The sequence below is a fragment of the Bos indicus genome, chromosome 3 (genome assembly GCF_029378745.1).
Source record: "Bos indicus isolate NIAB-ARS_2022 breed Sahiwal x Tharparkar chromosome 3, NIAB-ARS_B.indTharparkar_mat_pri_1.0, whole genome shotgun sequence".
NCBI classification, from domain to species: Eukaryota; Metazoa; Chordata; class Mammalia; order Artiodactyla; family Bovidae; genus Bos; species Bos indicus.
Window position 1 is genome coordinate 120,453,469 of NC_091762.1, and position 19,317 is coordinate 120,472,785.

General features: G+C 55.2%; 1 protein-coding gene across 7 annotated transcripts in view; it reads left to right on the forward strand.

The window, feature by feature from the left end:
- The window catches only part of FARP2 (FERM, ARH/RhoGEF and pleckstrin domain protein 2), a 100,616-nt gene that overhangs the window by 4,271 nt on the left and 77,028 nt on the right, over window positions 1-19,317 (forward strand). For all 7 annotated transcript variants that reach the window (XR_011565993.1, XM_070787080.1, XM_070787083.1 and 4 more), the window contains exon 2: window positions 8,792-9,005. Coding sequence is in view for 6 of the 7 variants with exons in the window: in XM_070787080.1 (XP_070643181.1) it covers window positions 8,817-9,005 (189 nt within the window). In the remaining variant the exon portion in view is untranslated. The remainder of the gene's footprint in view (window positions 1-8,791; window positions 9,006-19,317) is intronic.

The following is a 19,317-nucleotide window of genomic DNA, read 5'->3' on the forward strand; positions in this document are numbered from 1 at the left end:
GATATAAAACGGTTTCATGCTTGCTGTTTCTAGCACAGCTACAGATTGTGTTTTGGAACAGCAGGAGTCCTGATAAATTCTGTTTTGCAGAATTCCATTCAAAAAAGTTGTGAATCTATGGCGTATTTATAAGTATACTGCTGCAGTGTAAATTCTTTTTTCTGACGGCGGGCAGTGCGGTTTTGGCCGCTGAGTGCCGAGCTCTGCTTGCCTTTTCACGTGCCTGGGGATGACTCTCCGGTGTCTGGCCCCCTGCACTGCCAGCCTTGCTCCTTCCCAGGCCCACACACCCCCTGCCCCTGGCACTGTTGGGGCTGTTGGTGTTGCCACGGGGTCCGGCCTGCACTTGGTTCCCCAGCCCCGGGCCGAAGCACCCTGGGCGGCAGCGACGCTCCCGGAGCCAGGCCTGCGGCATGATGGCTGGTGGTAAGCTCGGTGTGAAAACTGAAACGTGTCCCGTTAAACCTGAACTCAGCATGTCTCCTGCTCCTTGTGCAGGCAGCTGGGTCCTGTCTTGAGCCACATGACCTGGGGAAGGAGAACGCAGGCAGGGTCAGGGTGAAAGGGGCAGCAGGCTCAGTCAATTGCCATTGGAATATGTGTGCGAACTTTCTAGATGGCTTCGCCAAGGGCCCCTCCTTAGGACCTTGGAAGGGGCCATGCCAGCGAGGAACCCAGAAACAAGGCAGATGGGCATCAGAGTCACAAGGCCAGACAAGGGCAGGGCATGGTCAGCACCTTGAGGGCGCCTGGGACACAGGCGGTAAGGGTGCTCGGCGCCGCCTCTGCCAGCTGCTGGGCGTGTTTAAGGAGGAAGCAGCTCTGGGTCGTCTTACAAATCACTGGAGTTCTTCTGTCTCCTGCGGCCTTCAGATCCTGGCTGCATTGGTGACAGTTAAGGAGATGCACGTTGGGGGAACAAGTCTCACTCTCTGAACAAGAAACCCATTCCAGACACTGTTTAAAAATGATCATTTTTACTTTAACTGAACTGTTTGAGGAGGAGACACAGGTAGGTTCCCTTCTTTCTCCTTGAAGGTGAGCCGTGCTCCACTGTAGGACCCCCGCTGTCCTCCACCCAGAAGCCAGCTGATTTCAGATGTAACACGTGTTCATCCCTGGAGGCAACTCCAAACGACAGACCCTTGGAAGGGAGGAAATAGAAATTAACTGTCTTCCCAAAGAGCACCATGCAGACACGCTCTAGATGCCTGGAGGTTGAGTTCTGTTTCTGGGAAGAGACATAAGCCCCCTCTGCCCCAGCTCGCCCACCACCCTGGCTGCAGGGCTGCACAGCTGCGCGGAGCAGCCGTGAGGAAACGGCAGCCAGCACGGCCACACGAGCAGTGAGGCTCCTGTTCCTCCTCCACCTCCCCCAGCCTCCCCAGACTGCTCCCAGTGCAGCCAGAACCCAGAGATGGGCTCCAGGTGCAAACCAGGAGGGCTGCAGGAGGAGCTGCCCAGTTTGGGTTCCAGACAGACGGGGAGACAGCCATCGTACCCCCCTCCCTCTCCCTGTCCTCCAGCCAGGCCTGTGGCAGCAGGGCGCTCTACTCTCTCCTGCAGCTGGGGAAGCCCCCAGCGAGCAGGGCGTCAGCTGCAGGCTTCTGGCTGGAGAACTGAGGAGTAAGCCAGGGAGCTGTGGACAGGGGGCCGAGGGGGTGACGCCCATGGAGAGGGGGTGACCCTAGTGGAGAGGGGCAGAGGGGGTGATGCCTGTGGAAAGGGGGTGAGCCTAATGGAGGGGGCCCTGAGGGGGTGACCCCTGTGGAGAGGGGGTGAGCCTAGTGGAGGGGGCCCTGAGGGGGTGACCCCTGTGGAGAGGGGGTGAGCCTAGTGGAGGGGGGGCAAGGGGGTGATGCCCGTGGAGAGGGGGTGAGCCTAGTAGAGGGGGGCAAAGGGGTAATGCCTGTGGAGAAGGGGCCTGAGGGGGTGACCCCAGAGTTGCTGATGAATTTGTGGGCCCAGCGCTGAGCTGTGTCTACACGGGGCTGACTCTGCACCGCTTGCCTGCAGGAACTCGGCTAAGGGGGAGCCCACAGCCCAGCGGGTGCCGGGGATGGTGCCCAGGGAGGGTGGAGCCTCTGCAGGTGGGGCTGATGCTGAGGCCTCCACCCGGCCCTGGCAAGGCCAGTGCAGCTAAACAGAGATGACCCGTTCTCGTGGGATTTAAGTGATGCCAGAGGCTCGCAGCGCTGTGTTTGGTGTATTGTATTTATTTATTTGTGTTGATACTGGCTCTTCATTGCTGCTCAGGGTCTCTGGTTTGGGTGAACAGGGGCTGTTGTTCGTCATGGTGTGTGGTTTTCTCGCTGCAGGGGCTTCTCTTGTTGCAGAGCACAGGCTGCAGATGCTCAGGCTTCAGACCTTGCAGCCTGTGGGTCCCGGAGCGTGCAGGCTCAGTAGTAATGGCTTATGGGCTTAATTGCTCTGTGGCATGTAGAATCTTCCTGGACCAGGGATCAAACCCAGGTGCCCTGCACTGGCAGGTGGATTCTTACCCACTGCATCACCAGGTAAGTCCAACACAGTATTTTAACTCCAGGATACAATCCAAAATTACCTGACATGCATCACGTCAGATCAGATCAGTCGCTCAGTCGTGTCCGACTGTTTGTGACCCCATGAATCGCAACACGCCAGGCCTCCCTGTCCATCACCAACTCCCAGAGTTCACTCAGACTCATATCCATTGAGTCAGTGATGCCATCCAGCCATCTCATCCTCTGTCGTCCCCTTCTCCTCTTGCCCCCAATCCCTCCCAGCATCAGAGTCTTTTCCAATGAGTCAACTCTTCACATCAGGTGGCCAAAGTACTGGAGCTTCAGTTTTAGCATCATTCCTTCCAAAGAAATCCCAGGGCTGATCTCCTTCAGAATGGACTGGTTGGATCTCCTTGCAGTCCAAGGGACTCTCAAGAGTCTTCTCCAACACCACAGTTCAAAAGCATCAATTCTTTGGTGCTCAGCCTTCTTCACAGTCCAACTCTCACATCCATATGTGACCACAGGAAAAACCATAGCCTTGACTAGACGAACCTTTGTTGGCAAAGTAATGTCTCTGCTTTTGAATATGCTGTCTAGGTTAGTCATAACTTTCCTTCCAAGGAGTAAGCATCTTTTAATTTCATGGCTGCAATCACCATCTGCAGTGATTTTGGAGCCCAGAAAAATAAAGTCTGACACTGTTTCCACTGTTTCCCCATCTATTTCCCATGAAGTGATGGGACCAGATGCCATGATCTTTGTTTTCTGAATGTTGAGCTTTAAGCCAACTTTTTCACTCTCCACCTTCACTTTCATCAAGATGCTTTTTAGTTCCTCTTCACTTTCTGCCATAAGGATGGTGTCATCTGCATATCTGAGGTTATTGATATTTCTCCCGGTAATCTTGATTCCAACTTGTGTTTCTTCCAGTCCAGTGTTTCTCATGATGTACTCTGCATATAAGTCAAATAAACAGGGTGACAATATACAGCCTTGACGAATTTGGAACCAGTCTGTTGTTCCATGTCCAGTTCTAACTGTTGCTTCCTGACCTGCATACAGATTTCTCAAGAGGCAGGTCAGGTGGTCTGGTATTCCCATCTCTTTCAGAATTTTCCACAGTTTATTGTGATCCACACAGTCAAAGGCTTTGGCATAGTCAATAAAGCAGAAATAGATGCTTTTCTGGAACTCTCTTGCTTTTTCCATGATCCAGCGGATATTGGCAATTTGATCTCTGGTTCCTCTGCCTTTTCTAAAACCAGCTTGAACATCAGGAGGTTCACGGTTCACATTGCTGAAGCCTGGCTTGGAGAATTTTGAGCATTACTTTACTAGTGTGTGAGATGAGTGCAATTGTGCGGTAGTCTGAGCATTCTTTGGCATTGCCTTTCTTTGGGATTGGAATGAAAACTGACCTTTTCCAGTCCTATGGCCACTGCTGAGTTTTCCAAATGTGCTGGCATATTGAGTGCAGCACTTTCACAGCATCATCTTTCATGATTTGGAATAGCTCAACTGGAATTCTATCACCTCCACTAGCTTTGTTCGTAGTGATGCTTTCTAAGGCCCACTTGACTTCATGTTCCAGGATATCTGGCTCTAGCTCAGTGATCACACCATCGTGATTATCTGGGCCGTGAAGATCTTTTTTGTACAGTTGTTCTGTGTATTCTTGCCATGACATGCATAGAACCAGGGAAATACCAGCTCACAGGAGAGAAGACAGGCTACAGCTCAGATGATGCGGATATTGGAATTACTGGACAAAGACCTTGTGGTCGGCAGAACTTTGTCCCCTCAGGCCGTCACCCCCAGTGTTACTTCTGAGAACAGGTTATGTTATGTGGCAAAAGTGCTTTGCAAATGTGAGACCATTGACGAGGTTCCCTAGTTGACCTGAGACATGAGCACTGCAGATTCCAGAAACAGCTGCCCTCCCAGCACTAGCGCCCTGCCAGAGGCGGTTGTTTGGGTAATTTATCCTCCAGCGTGCTTGTTTGAACGGAAGCAAATGCGTGTGTTCATGGTCCTCCTCTTCACCAGCACTCATGTGCCACGCACCCGCTTTGCAGCTGGCTTGTATCCACCTTCACATCAGAGAAGCCCATAGAGACCTTCTTCTCATGATAGAAATTTCAGCAGCATCCTGTGCTGTGGACAGAGGGCTGTGCTTGCTACTGAGCCACGTGCTCATTTTCCAGCCAAGGGGGAGGCAACTGGGGAGCAGACCTTTTTTTTTTTAATTACATGGACTTTTTTAGAGCAATTTGAAGTTCACAGAAACTCCAGTGGAAGTTCCACAGATTTCTCATATGCCCCCCACTCCAGACAGGCACAGCCTTCTCCATCGTCACTGCCCCGCCCCAGTGGTGCCTCTGTTACAAACCTGAGTTGACACGTCATCACCCAGAGCTTCGGCAGACTCTTGAGCTGAATTGTTCCAACTTTAGAATGGAAATTACACATCACAAGGTGGTTTTGAAGTTTTTTTTATTAAATGAGAATATATAGGAGCCAAGTTCGTAACACTAGACGTCAGTGGTGGAAATTGTATCCGGCCACCAGAAATAGTTTTAGGAATAAGACTGCAGAACATTTTGTTCAATTAGAGGATGAAGGGAAAGTGAACCGGAGTCCCTCATCAGTCCCTGGATTTTGATTGATTCCCTCCAGGTCTCTGGAGAGGGTCCCCCTGATCCCTCTGGAGGGGGTCCCCCTGGAATGGTCTCCCTGGAGAGGGCCTCTGGAGAGATCTCCCTGAAGAGGTCCCTCTGGCGAGGGTCTCCGGAGAGGTCTCCCTGGAGAGGGTCTCTGGAGAGGTCTCTGGCAGCAGAGGAGCTGCTCTCTGCCCTTTAGAGCCCGCAGGACTGGGAAGCGCTTGCTGTGTGTCTCATCTAGTTTGCATACTCTTGCGTTTTTAATGTTTATTTATAAGCACACAGAGCAAAACAAAGTAATTTCTGTTAGGCTGTAATTTATGTAAAGCAGATTCAGTGCATACATTTTTCCTTTCTTCCCGTGGTCAGGCTAGAGGAAGCAGTCAGGCTGAGGCGAGACTGTTGAACAAGCAACTTCCTGTTCCTGCAGGGGGGGTTCTGTCACTGCTACTCACTCCAGAGTGAGACCAAGGTCGACTGCTGTTTACAACTCAGCGGTTCCAGCTGATTTTCTGAGTTCGTTCCTTCCTGAACTTTCTTAAGCTAAAAGATGAGTAGTCATTAAATAGGAGGTATGTGCGTATTGCCGATGTGTGATAGCAAGCAGAGCTCTCCTGGAGCATCCTCGGGAGGGTGCCCGTGGGCTCGGGTCCTCTCAGGAGAGTCATCCTCCCCAGATGAGCCTCCAGGTGTGAGGGTGTATTCTGGTCCTCTGTCTCGGCTTCAGCCGGGTGGGTGTCTTCCTTTGACCAGGTGGCAATGACTGGGACAGAAGCTTGCTGCTCAGAAGACATAAATGTGCAGAGGCCATGTTTTAGAATTCCTTGATCCAGGAAAAGTGTTTTTCCATTTATCTAACGTGTGTTTTGTTAGGAGAGATAAACAGCGGTTGATTAACAGTGTGCTGTTAAAACTGCATGAATCAAATGCACAGCTGGATGAGCTGAGTGGACAGTGTCCAGTCGGGCCGTGGAGCTGTGCTGGCCACACCTGCAGCCCCTCCGCTGTGCCCACCCCAGGGCAGCCCCCCAAGGGGACCCCAGCCCCGACTCTTCTGGGATAGCCTCCCTACATGTTCTTCTTGCTGTTTCTCACCTGAATGAGTACAGTAGCTTAGTCTTGCTTGATTTGGGTTTTTTGTTGGTTTTTTGTTTCTTTTTTTTTTTGAGAAGTAGGTGTTTGGACATGACTTTCTTGTAATAAGTCAAAGGGAAGAACCTGAAATTTTTTCCATGCAATGGCACCCCACTCCAGTACTTTTGCCTAGAAAATCCCATGGACAGAGGAGCCTGGTAGGCTGCAGTCCAGGGGGTCGCTAGAGTCGGACACGACTGAGCGACTTCACTTTCACTTTTCACTTTCCTGCATTGGAGAAGGAAATGGCAACCCACTCCAGTGTTCTTGCCTGGAGAATCCCAGGGACGGGAAGCCTGGTGGGCTGCCATCTATGGGGTCACACAGAGTCGGACTCGACTGAAGCGACGCAGCAGCAGGAAACTTTGCTATGAACAAATATAAATGAGGATCATACAATGGAACACACAGCAGAAGTGATTCAAACAACACCCTGGTTGTGCCTATTGCTTCAGAGCTGCAGCTTCACTTAAAAGGGAAAGGATCGCTTGGTGCCCGCCACTTGTTTCAGAAGGGCCTCTTCTGGCGGTGGGTGAGCGCTGTGAGCCCACCGCGTCTCCCTCTCACCTGTCTGCACACCTGGGCAGCTGGCAAGTGGGCTCATCTCCCTCCACACCCTTGCTTCCTCAGTAGCCTCTCACGTTTGTGAAGCTGGAATGAAAGCGCTCGCATTTATGGTTCTCAGCACCTCATGGATCTCACACTCAGTGATGTGGAAGCAGGTTTCTGCCACGTTGATCGAGCCCGTGGCCTGTGCAGTGCCTCGTGTCCTGACACAGTGCATGTTCTTTGACGTGGCATTAACCACAGTAAGAATTACTTCTCCCAGGGCCATGCAGCCTGGAGGGCGAGCTCTGAAGACAGCTGGTGACTGCCAGCCTGAACCGCCCTTGCAGCTCAGCTGGGTCCGAACACAGGGTCAGCCGTTGGCTTGTGTCGGAGGCCGGCTGGGAGCTGCGTCCTGCAGGGTGACTAGCTGCCTCGTCGCTCTGCTCGTGCAGTGCACGTCTCACTTTCCCAGCGGTCTTGGCTCATTTTCTGTTTGGTTGTTGATAAACCAGACATGCAAGTCAGTTCTCAGCCAGACGGTTGGGAAGGCCTTAGCTGAGTAGGGCTTAAGCAGGAGGCAGCAGGCCACTGAGAAGCTTTTCGATCTTAATTCAAGACATAAAAAGTTCGTGAGTTAGTTTGTCTTGATAACAAAATTAGCTTGAAAGAAAGAAGGCCAGGGAACTCAGCAGGGAAGTTGGCATGAAACGGAGTGGACCAGGAATCTAGTGAGGTTAATTCTCCAAAATATTTACTGCAAGCTAGTCGAAGACTTTTCGAAGATGATTAAGCAAACTAAAATAATTTTTGTGGCATCTGCATTCTTTCTTGATTAACATCTGGCATTTGTTTTTGTCTTACCATGTTTAACCATTAAGTGTATTGCTTTAAGTTGACTTATACACAAATAGGCATACTTAAAAAGGGAATTTGCCATAAGTAGAAGGTAACTTTATTAATAAGGGCGAATGAAAGCAAGCCTGTATTACTGGATTCTAGCAGACACTTAGCCTATTCTTTCATTGTTAAACACAATGATGAGATGGGCTCTTTTAAACTTAATAGCTTAGAGCTAGAGACCTTTCCCCACACAGCAGGGAGGGTTGGAAGGGTACAGGCACCTCCCGGGGCACCTCTGAGCCTCTCAGACCCTCAGCGTCATTGGTGAGGAGGGCTCGGGGGATGGAGATGACAACGAGGTTATTGCGGGGGTGGGGCAGGGCAGTGTAGGCAACAGCAGAGGCGGGGGCTCCCCACGGCATGTGCCACGCTGCCGTCTGGGGCGGGGGCTCCCCGTGCATATGCCACACTGCCGTCTGGGGCAGGGGCTCCCCGTGCATATGCCACGCTGCCGTCTGGGGCAGGGGCTCCCCACGGCGTGTGCCACGCTGCTGTCTGGCGCCGGGTCTAGAGTCTCCTCCGAACCCCCAGTGACGCCTCTGCAGCCTGGAGATGCAGCTGAGAGACCAGGGCTTGCAGGGCCGGCAAAGGCAGCCCCAGCATCTCCATCCACCTTCCTTGCAGTGTCCCCTCCGTGTCGGCGGGGTGGGGACCCATGGGGACCCATGACCCAAGTCGTGTGCACCCACCTACCTTTGCTAGAAGGCCCTGGGCCGTGCACACAGCGTGTGGGCAGCACCTGAACCTCTGGGCCGGGGGCGGGAGGAGGTGGCTGGGAAGGAGAGGCAGGTGGCTGTGGGCCGCCCCACCCCAGGGGGCCCCTTTGGATGGCCTGCGGGTCAGCTGGCACTGCCCGGCCTACACACCCAGGAGACATTGGTCCCAGGGCTGCCGCTGGCTGGCGTCTGTGCTCCACCTGCCTGTGTATGAGGAGAAGATACTCCTCCTCACTGACTCGCAGAGGTGCAAAATGAGCACCGACAATCCCAGTCTACCCAGTGATCTTCTTACGTTGTTTCAATTGAATAACTGAAGATAATTGGGGTTTTCTGTTTGTTTTAGCACACTCCTTCTCAGCTGCTGAGGAATGGGGGAGCTGGAAGGAACATACAGAGTCCTGCAGACCCCGGGGGCACGCCTGGGCACCGCGACCCCCGTGGGCGTCAGCACCCTGGAGCCCGGTCAGGGCCCCCCGGCACGGGCGGCACGGCCAGCGGCCCGGACGCACATCCGCGTGCAGCTGCTGGACGACTCCGTCGAGGTGTTTGACATCGAGGTAAGAAGCCCGGGGGCCTATGCCTCATGCTTGCTGAAAGTCAGGGGCCGAATTCCACGTTGCTGGTAGACTTTGCCTGTTTATCACGTTGTCTCGAGTAGCTGGGTAACAAAATGCTTGGAAACAGTGAGCCTGGAGAGTGACTTCTCCTGACTTTCCTTTAAGCTTCTGACGCAATGTGGGCGTTCGGGAGGCTGGCTGAGTGCTGTGTGGTGCGGGCGGGAACCAGCTTGCCCGCTCCCGAGTCTTGGTGGCCGAGCGGCTGGCTGAGAGGCGCCCCTCAGCATCGCCGTGTGTCCACTTCCTTGTCTGCATGTGGGGGTAACTCCAGGCCCTGCTTCTCGGGGTGGCTGGGTGGGGGCTGAGCCCTTGCATATGAAGAGCCTGACACAGACCTCATTTTTCTGGGTCAGCAATAAGAACACTTTTACTTTGAAAATTCCCTGTAGTAGCTTGCACTGATAATATTGGCAAAAACAACTGAATATAGCAAACGTTTGAAAACATTTTTTTCTGATTTTCTAAATAGCATTAGAATGAATGGTCTTTTAAAAAATTGCTCATTTTCATAAGTGTGTGTGTGCTTAGTCGCTCAGTTGTCTGACTCTTTGCAACCCCATAGACTGTAGCCTGCCAGGCTCCTCTGTCCATGGGATTCTCCAGGCAAGAATACTGGAGGGGGTTGCCATGCCCTCCTCCAGGGGATCTTCCCGACCCAGGGATCAAACCCAGGTCTCCCACATTGCAGGCGGACTCTTTACTGTCTGGGTCACCAGGGAAGGCCATGAATACTGGAGTAGGTAGCCTATCCCTTTCCCAGGGGATCTTCTAGGAATCAAACTGGGGTCTCCTGCATTGCAGGTAGATTCCCAGCTGAGCTACCACGGAATGCAGAAATAAATTATTTTTTCTAATATTTTTTAGTTTAAGGTAATACTTTTGACTGCGTTTCCCTGCTCTTAATGTGACAAACTAGAGCGAGAATGAACTCTACTTTGAGCAAAGGCTGGCTTGTGCTTGGGGGGAGGTCAGGGGCCGCACAGAACGCGGGCAAGCATGAGGGGCTAGAGGAAGCTGGAGCCTGCCTGCAGAAAGTGCTGTGAGAGCAGAGGTGAGGAAGGAGCTGAGCACGGGGAAGAGGCAGGCGCCCCCACCCCAGCTCGGAGCCCCAGCCTCTCTTGCTCGCATGTTCTGTGGCAGGAATCCGGTGCCTGGGTCCCTAGTGTCTGGACTCAAGGACCCTGCAGGTTCTTGGGTCTCACCTGAGGAAGAAAGCAAGTATCACTTAATCAGGCAGGTAACTGAAACTGGCAGGACCTGCCCGTCCGCCTTCAGCGACACTCCTGTGTTGCAAGAGGCCGCCTTTGCAGGACAGGGAGTCTGGAGCAGGCACCTTTGCGCCCCGGGGAGCGGGCGGCTCTGTTCCCTCTCACCTTCTCACCATCCTCCGATGAGTCACCTGGAGGAACTGGTTAAAGTGTGGGAATTAGTTGGGCTCCCAGGTCTCTTCCAGCCCAATGTTTGGAAGAATCTCCACCATGAAGCTGCCGTGTGGTGAACACACTTGCTGTGGTCCAGGCTTCAGACGGGGCTCCCAGGTGCTTAGTGGTGAGAAGCCCGCCCGCCAGTGCTGGAGACGCAGGTTCGATCCTTGGGTCAGGAAGGTGCCCTGGAGGAGGGCATGGCTACCCACTCCAGTATTCTTGCCTGGAGAATCCCATGGATGGAGGAGCCCGGTGAGCAACAGTCTATAAGGGCACAAAGAGTAGGACATGACTGAAGCTACTTAGCATGCACGCAGGCTTAGAAGAGCTTTAGATTTCTTGAAAGAAAGGAAAGAAGGAAGGAAGAAGAGAAAGAAGAGAATTTTGCGTTATTTAGGGTTCACTTTGGAGCATCTTTTTTGGTCCTGGTTAATAGAATGGTCTTTATCAACTAAACCTAAGCTCAAAAAAGGAGGAAAGCAGACATTTATTGCTGAGTCACAAATAAGATGTAATTCTTCTCTGGGAAATTCACTTGTAAATCAGAGACACCGTTGTATAAAGGTTCAGAATATATTGAACTTGTCAAAGTTTTAATAAATTGAAATTGCTGTTTCCTTCAGTCAGATAGAACCATCGTGCTTGGTATTTTGAGATACTTGGCAGAGTCCAGAAATTGAAAGAGTCAAGTTGCTGTTGCGTATCATGAATTGGATAGGGTACTTTTTAAGTTGTGCATGTGGTCACTCAAATCTGCCTTTCAGGAGAAGCTAAAACTCAACATATATTTTTGTAAATTAGTTGTATCCTTAGTGCCCTATCCTTCACAACTGTGTCAGTTAGCTTTGCTGAGTAACAAACCACCCCCAGACTTGATAACCCGAGTGAAGCTTTCATGCTTCCTGCACGTCTGAGCATTGGCTTGGAGGGTCTTCTGGCTTGGCCTGGCCAAGGAGTAGCTCGACCTCGCTCCTGAGTCTGGGCCCAGCCAGCAGCTGTCTGCATGTGGCCCTCTCCCTCCAGCGAGCTGGTGTGGCTGTGTTGGCGTGGGGATGGGCGTGTGCTCGGGGTGGGAGCCGGGAAGTCCCAGCTGGGGTTCACCCCTGCGGCTTCCGCTGTGTCCCCCTGCTCAAGCAGGCCACCAGCCAGCCGTGATCCGGGGCGGGGAGATGGGGAGGTGTGCAGGGCGGGGAGGTGTGCAGGGTAGGGAGGACGCGTGAGGCTTTCCCAGCAGCTGTTGCTAGCGGTCAGGACTGCGGTCTCTGTGAAGAAAGTGTCCCGGAGCTCTGGTGTTGGTGTCTTGGCTGCTGACACACCTCTTGGGCTGCTCGGGAAGGGCTGCAGAGAAGGTGTGCCCACCTGCCCCCTCCCCCCATGGGTCCAGGACCCAGGGTCGAGGCTGGCTTCCGCCCGGGCCCCCTCCCTGCCCCCCATCACCGCCCCCTGTGCCCCCGCTGGCACCACCCCCCCGCCCAGCAGGCTGGCCCTGAGAGGCCCACTGTGGCCCTCTGGTTGTTCCGCGCTGGGGGCTGGTGTGGACGTGGGTGCCTGGTGGGAGGTCCCTGGCCACTGGCCTCTCTTGGTAGCTCAGAGGAGGTCTCGTGGGCCTGGAGCCAGGCTCTGCTGCTGAAGGCAGGTCAGGGCAGCGAGGCTGCGTCCACATGTGGCCCAGTGTGGCCCAGGGCCAGGCGGGGCACAGACGAGCTGGGCAGGGAGTGTGCTCTCTCCCGGGGGGTCTTTGTTTCTCACCCTGCGCAGCGTCCTCTGGCCTTAGGGACTCACCTGCAGTCTGTGGGGGGCACTCTCTGGCCGCCCACGCCTCCCGCGTGTGCTCATTTGGTTTACTTCCCACTGAGTGTCCCACGGACGTGTCTGTGGGCCCGCAGGGCTGATGTGCTGACCTTCCCTCCTGGTGCAGACGGCGGAGCAGACGGGCAAGACCCACAGGGACGCTGAAGGTTCTGTCTCAGGGGCCAAGGATGCAGTTGGCAGTTTGGTTACTTTTGAAGTGTTGTCTCTGCCTCTGTGAGAAGCCCCCCGGGCCGAGTCTCACGGGCAGCCCCTGCCCCGCCCCCTGCCCCCCCGGCCCCAGCTCGTCCCATCCCCCTGGAGCCCCGGCTCCGCCCACCACCCACGGGCCCCTTCGTATCCCCAGACCCCACGCTGCCGCCCGGGCGCCCCACAGTCAGCCTCTCCGAAGCTGGGCCCGCTTTTTCCAGAGCAGCGTTGCACACGCGGAGCAGCTTTACTGAGGTGTGACACACGTGGCCATGTGGCCACCCATGTGGAGCGTAGCGGCGGCGGCGGCTCTGTCGTGGTCACAGACGTGCACAGCGTCACTGCAGTCAGCTCCCCGATGTCCCATCCTCACGGGGACCCCCACGCCCTTCAGCTGTCGCCCCCCACCCTGCCAGTGTGCTCCACCCTCGCCCCTGCCTCTGAGTGTCTGGGACCTGCGTCCTGTCCCCCCAGTCGTGAGCACCGTGGGCTTCCCTCTGAGGGACTGTGCAGGTCCTCTGTGGCTGGCTTCCCCCGAAGTGTGGTGCGTTAGGGTTTCCTCGTGGGGCACAGTGGGCAGTACCGTCTCCCTTTTGCTGGTGGAATCACACTCCGCGGTGCCTGTGGGGAGAGAGAAAATCAGCCAAACGGCAACGGTCAGGCCCTCTGGCCGCACAGCGTCTTGCTCCCGCCTGCCGTTTGTAAAGCCACGGTTATGTGACAGCTGAGCCCGCTGCCCCTGTGCGTGCGTGTCACCGCCTCCTCGCTTGGCCACGGGTCACGTTTGCTCTGTAAACACGTATAAGCCCTGCCTGAGGAGCCCTGCATTGCCTTGCAGCCATGTCCGCTGCTCAGCCACGAGAGCATGCAGAGTGTCTGCCTTCCCTGTGGCCCCTCGACTTTTCTTCCCGTTTCCCCGCTCGCGCCTTGCCTACCATGGCTTCAGTGAACCATGTGAACAGTGGGACGGTACCAACACACCCGTTTTCTCCTCCACCGTCAGCTGGGGCTGTTCCCCCAGGGCTGCGGCAGACACTGCTGCTGTGAACGGCCCTGTGCACGTCTTGGGGGCACGCGTGTCCGTGTGTCTGAGCCGACACCCGTGTGTGAGCGCTCGGGGGCCCACTGCCTTCCAGGGGGGCTCCCTGTCTCCCTCCCACCAGCTAGGCCTCCAGTTTCTCCATGTTCTCACCTGCATTGACTATTACCTGACTTTTTGAGTCTAGCTGTCCTGGTGGGTTTGAAGTGGTGTCTCATTGTGGTTTCAGCTAAAATTTTTAAAATTCTTAATCGCTTAAGAAAGGAAGGTTTTGAGCCCCAAATCTGAGAATTGTACCATTAAAAAGTCCCCTTTGGGGGTGGTTCCTTGGATTGACGGTGAGTCATTGTGAAGCTCAGCGTCTTGCTGAGCCCATGACCTCACGTGGAGTGAGCGGCTCTACACCCCAGAGTGGTGAGGACCGCGGGGGAAGCAGGCCAGAGACAGGGCCTGCAGGCCTGGGTGCTGAGGCTGGCAGACAGCGGGGCCGCTTTGGGTGATCTCTGAAAACACTGAAGTTCCATTCAGCGTGGTCGTGCACGTTTATAGAAGTAGGACCGTTTACTGACACTGTATTTTCAGCTCATGCGTCATTATGAGTAATAGCTGCCAGTATCTGTGAGTAGCTTCACACATGACGCTCATTTGTGCAGCAAACTTAAGCTTATTACGGTCAGGTAAGATGATGGAGGAGAAGGCAATGGCACCCCACTCCAGTACTCTTGCCCGGAAAATCCCATGAACGGAGGAGCCTGGTAGGCTGCAGTCCATGGGGTCGCTAGGAGTCGGACACGACTGAGTGACTTCACTTTCACTTTTCACTTTTATGCACTGGAGAAGGAAATGGCAACCCACTCCAGTGTTCTTGCCTGCAGAATCCCAGGGACGGGGGAGCCTGGTGGGCTGCCATCTATGGGGTCGCACAGAGTCGAACGCGACTGAAGCGACTTAGCAGCAGCAGCAGCAAGATGATGGAGCAAGATGTACTTTATGGTTCTTACTGGTCACTAGTTCAAACACCTCTGTTTTGTGTGGAAGGGTGGGCAGAGGAGGCAGAAGTCTGTCTGATGGATGCAGGGTGGAGCTTCAGCTGTGACTTATTTTAAGTGATGTCAGGCATTTATCAATAGCATTCTTAGCTCCCTGGCCGGTCAGCAGCCGGGTTTTTGATCTAGCAAAGCCATTATTTGTTTTCAGCTAATTAAATGAATTTCATGGTTTTTAAATTAGAGATCTGGCCTCAGCTCCCGAAAGTCTTTGCTCTGATCCGTGAGAGAAGCCGTCTGGAGGCTGTGCCAGCCCCCTGGCCCTGCGCACAGAGGCGGGCAGTGGACAGTGTCCAGCTCCCTGCCCTGTCGGTGGGCGCCCCATGGGGCTGTGCCAGGCCTGTGCCCTCGAGGGGCCTCCCCTGGGCCGAGAGCGCAGCATCAGGGAGGGGGCACAGAGCAGGTCCTTTGCTGGCTGGTCGGGGACTGCAGTCAGCTGTCACTTCCCTGTTACCTGGTCTGTGGACAGAGTGCTACTTGGTGACTGAAAGAACCGTCTGGGGTGTGGCTGGGCAGGGGGACCTCTTCCCGGAGTGAGTGCCCGCCTTTGCTGCAAGGTGGGGGTGGGGGCCCAGTGAACACGAAGCTTGTGCATGTTCCCTGTTTCCTAACACACTCAGAAATTCCAGAATGGGCTTCCTTTTCTTTTCTGTGAATTGCAAAAGCTTTGGCTTGAATATGGGACAAGTAGGAGGACAGACGCTGGTCGTGAAGTCCCATTCTGCGAGACTTGAAGTTGCTGTTCCAGTAAAAACTTAATGTTTTCTTTCTGGCCAGGAACACAGAGCCAGAATTCCAGAAAGTATCACAGCAGATGTCTGTCACTGGTCCCACACGAACACCCTAAATACGGCAGAGAAACCGCCTCAGAACTTATTTTGCTCTGATCTTAGGAGAAGCCAGTAATTCAGCTTCTGAGGTGGGGATAGTGCAGGCTTCACCCAGAGCCCTGCGTCTCCAGCCCACGCAGCCTCCGCGTGGTCCTGCCAGCTCTGGAAACCTGTCATCTGGTTTTAGAAAGTTGCTCTCCGTTTTTGACCCTGAAGCCCAGGAATGTGGCAGGATGAGATGGGCCAGGGTGTGGATGTTTCCCCAGCTGTGGCATCGAAGCGTCAGCACACACGCACATACACGCCTGCACACGCGCACGCCTGTGGGTTGGCATGTGCGTTCTGTTGGATGAGCCAGCGAGGACGACCGATGACAAAGGGAAGAGAATCAGGAAATGGCACCCAGGGAAACCCGTCCCCGCACGGTGGAGGACAGCCGCTGTCTCGGGGTCTCAGCAGAGGGTCCTAGGAAGGACACGTGCTGACAGGTGGTCTGCACCTGGGAGCCATCCCTGAGAACCTGAGACACCCGGTGGGCCCGTGTCCCTGGCCGCCCTGGCAGGAGATGGGCAGCAGAGGTGGAGTGGGCCGTCGGCAGCGCGTCTGGCCCGTGAGCCCCACCCCGGCTCTGCACGCTGCCCCCAGAACCCTCGCTCTCCCCACGTGGCACTCTCACTTCTGACCAGGAAGAGTCCGATGCCCTCTGTTCGGGGGAGCCCAGGAGAGCTGAGCTGACACGGTTCCAGATTGCTCTCCGAGTTGCCGCCCTGTTCAGCCTCCACCCTGCCCTCCCCAGCTGCCTGCGTGGAGGCCCTGCCCGCGTGGCGGGGGTGCCCCGGCCACCCGGGCCTCCGCGGGGTCACCTGGCCTGCAGCTTGACCCCCCGCAGTTCCCTTTCTCTAAGGGGGGCGAGCTGCCTTCTCTCTCCCTAAGGACGCCGGGTCGGGCAGCTTGGGATCAAGTGGTAAGTCTCAGCCTGGGTGGCTCAAGGCAGCGTGTGTTCCGAGTGTGGGCGCAGCTCTGCTCAGGGCCCGTCCTGACATGTGGGCGCCTGTCTGCTCCTGTGGGGGCCACGCGGACGGGCTGGGGCAGGAAAGCCCGGGGTCTCCCCGCAGGCCTCTGCTCAACCGCCCAGCACCCTCTCCTGCCCCCGTCTGAGCTAGAGCCTGCTCTGCTCATGGTGAACAGTCTGGATGTTAGAAGCAGGGCTGCTGCAGAAATTCTTGTGTGTGTTGCACACACGTGCGCAGGTGTCCCCAGCATGGCCCCTGTGGCTGAGGGGCATGCCCGTCTCCGCCCTGCCCAGGTCCGTAAATGCTCTGGGAGTGGGCTAGCCTGTTCCCCTTGCCGCCGGCTACGCAGGCGCTGCCCAACCGTCCTCTGGGTCTCTGGCTGTCCTGCTGCTGCACGCACGGGGCTGCTGTCAATGCAGGCTGCTGGTGGGGCGGGCCATCTCCCGCCTGCTCGTCCTGCTTCTGCCCCCGGCCAGGCCATCTCTGCTGAGAGCTCTGCCACGCTCCTGCTCCCCCACCCAGCCTCCAGTGGGCCCTGCTCACCTCTGGCACATCCAGGTCACCAAGGGCACCTTTAAAACCTGCTATGTTGCTGAGGAGTCCTCAGGTGATTCTGGGCAGGATGAGCGGCCAGCGGCTTGGAGAAGAGCCCCAGGTTCTGGAATGTGCGCCCTCCCGAGTGGGCACCCTCTGCGGATCCATCCTTCCTGACCTGCCTTCCTCCCTGTGCCCATTCATTCAGTCCCTGAACAAAACAAGCACAGCCTCCTTCCCCATTCCCTGTCCTCCCTTTCTGTAGTCATGTAAGGATGTGAGGGTTGGACTATAAAGAAAGCTGAGCGCCAAAGAATTGATGCTTTTGAACTGCGGTGTTGGAAAAGACTCTTGAGAGTCCCTTGGACTGCAAGGAGATCCAACCAGTCCATTCTAAAGGACATCAGTCCTAAATGTTCATTAGAGAGACTGATGCTGAAGCTGAAACTCCAATTCTTTGGCCACCTGATGCGAAGAACTGACTCGTTGGAAAAGACCCTGATACTGGGAAAGATTGAAGGTGGGAGGAGAAGGGGACGACAGAGGATGAGATGCTTGGATGGCATCACCGACTCAATGCACGTGGGTTTGGGTGGACTCTGGGAATTGGTGATGGACAGGGAGGCCTGGCGTGCTGCGGTTCATGGTGTCACAGAGTCAGACACCACTGAGCGACTGAACAACCACCACCACCCCTCCCCCTCCCCAGGAAGGTGCAGTGTTCCTCAAGCTCTGCTTCTTGGATTTTCTAGGTCATAGTGGGCCCATGATTCGTGTTCTGTCTTAAGGGACCTAACTGAGTCACTGCCCCCTTTCAGTTGAAGGACGTCACCGAGGCTCTCCAGAAAGCTGAGTGCAGGCGGCAGCTGTCCGTGCCCTCTCACAGAGGGCACGCTGGCTCTCCGCTTGTACCATGCTCACAGCCTGTGGTTTTCCATTTCATCTCACTGTTTCCCTACCAGCGTGTCCCCCAGGATTAACCTTGAACCCCAGCCTCGGCCCAGTGAAGCGCTTATAGCTGGCACCTCAGAGACCAGCCAGGGTGGCACGCGGGGTTCCTGACGCTGCCTGTTTGGGTCACAGCCGACACCAAGTTCATGCAAGTCATATGTGTTCATCGTAGAACAATAAAGGATGTTGACAGGCCCACGGCCAAGGGTCGCCCCGGTCCCACGTGTCCGCCAGCCTCTTCCCATGCCTTAGCTCCGCACGCCTGGCATCGGACCACAACACACTACAGGCGTGTTTCTGTGTAACTTCTCCTGAAGGTTAATGCCTTTGGAGCTTTCTGGCTTTCAGTGTCTTTAATGAATCTTCATGCACACTCCGCGCTTTCCCTTTAGACAGGTGTCTGGAGTGGGGGTTCTGCGTCAGCCGGGGGTGTGTGGCCCCTCACACAGCCCTGCCCAGCGGCGGGTGCCCACGACGGTTTTCATACCATCTCCAGTTTAACAGGCAGAAGTTAGGTTTGTAGACACAGTTATATCAGGCTTAGCCATTTGGGTTTTTGTTTTGAGGGATTTTGTGTGTGTGGGTGTGTGTGGTCAACACTGTTTTTTCGGTGAAATGCATATACATCAGAGACGCAGCACGCCCGCCATTCTTCAGCGCACAGCGTGGTGGGCCGGGGCTGCGCACACCACTGTCGCCCCCGTCACGCTTCCTCCTGTGACGCTGAAGTTCTGTCCCCAGGAAACACTCACACACCCCGACTCCCCCATCGGTGACTCTTCTCCTCTGAGCACCTCGGAGCGGGTGGAATCACACGTTTGTTCTCAAGCATATGGGGTCAAGGTTCGCTCCTTTCCGGGCTGATGGTGTCCCGCAGTGTGGACGAACCACACTTTGCTGAGCCGGTCAGATGCTGAGGGACAGTTGGGCGGCTTCCATGTTTTATCCGCTCTGATCTCCTCGAGACGCTGCTTCTGTTTCATTTGAGGGTTTCCCTCATATTGGGAGTGCTGGATCGTGTGGTTCTATTGTAATCACTGGAAAGTGAAAGTGAAAGTTGCTCAGTCCACTCTTTGTGAACCCAGAGACTATACAGTCCATGGAATTCTCCAGCCAGAATACTGTAGTGGGTAGCCTTTCCCTTCTCCAGGGGATCTTCCCAACGCAGGGATCAAACCCAGGTCTCCCGCATTGCAGGTGGGTTCTTTACCAGCTGAGCCATGAGGGAAGCCCAAGAACACTGGAGTGGGTAGCCTTTCCCTTCTCCAGGGGATCTTCCTGACCCAGGGATTGAACCGGGGTCTCCTGCATTGCAGGCAGATGCTTTACCCAGTGAACTATAGGGAAGCGTCGGCGGGGCCTCTATACTGGCCTCCACAGTGGCTGCACCGTCTGCTGTCTCAGCTGCAGCGCAGAG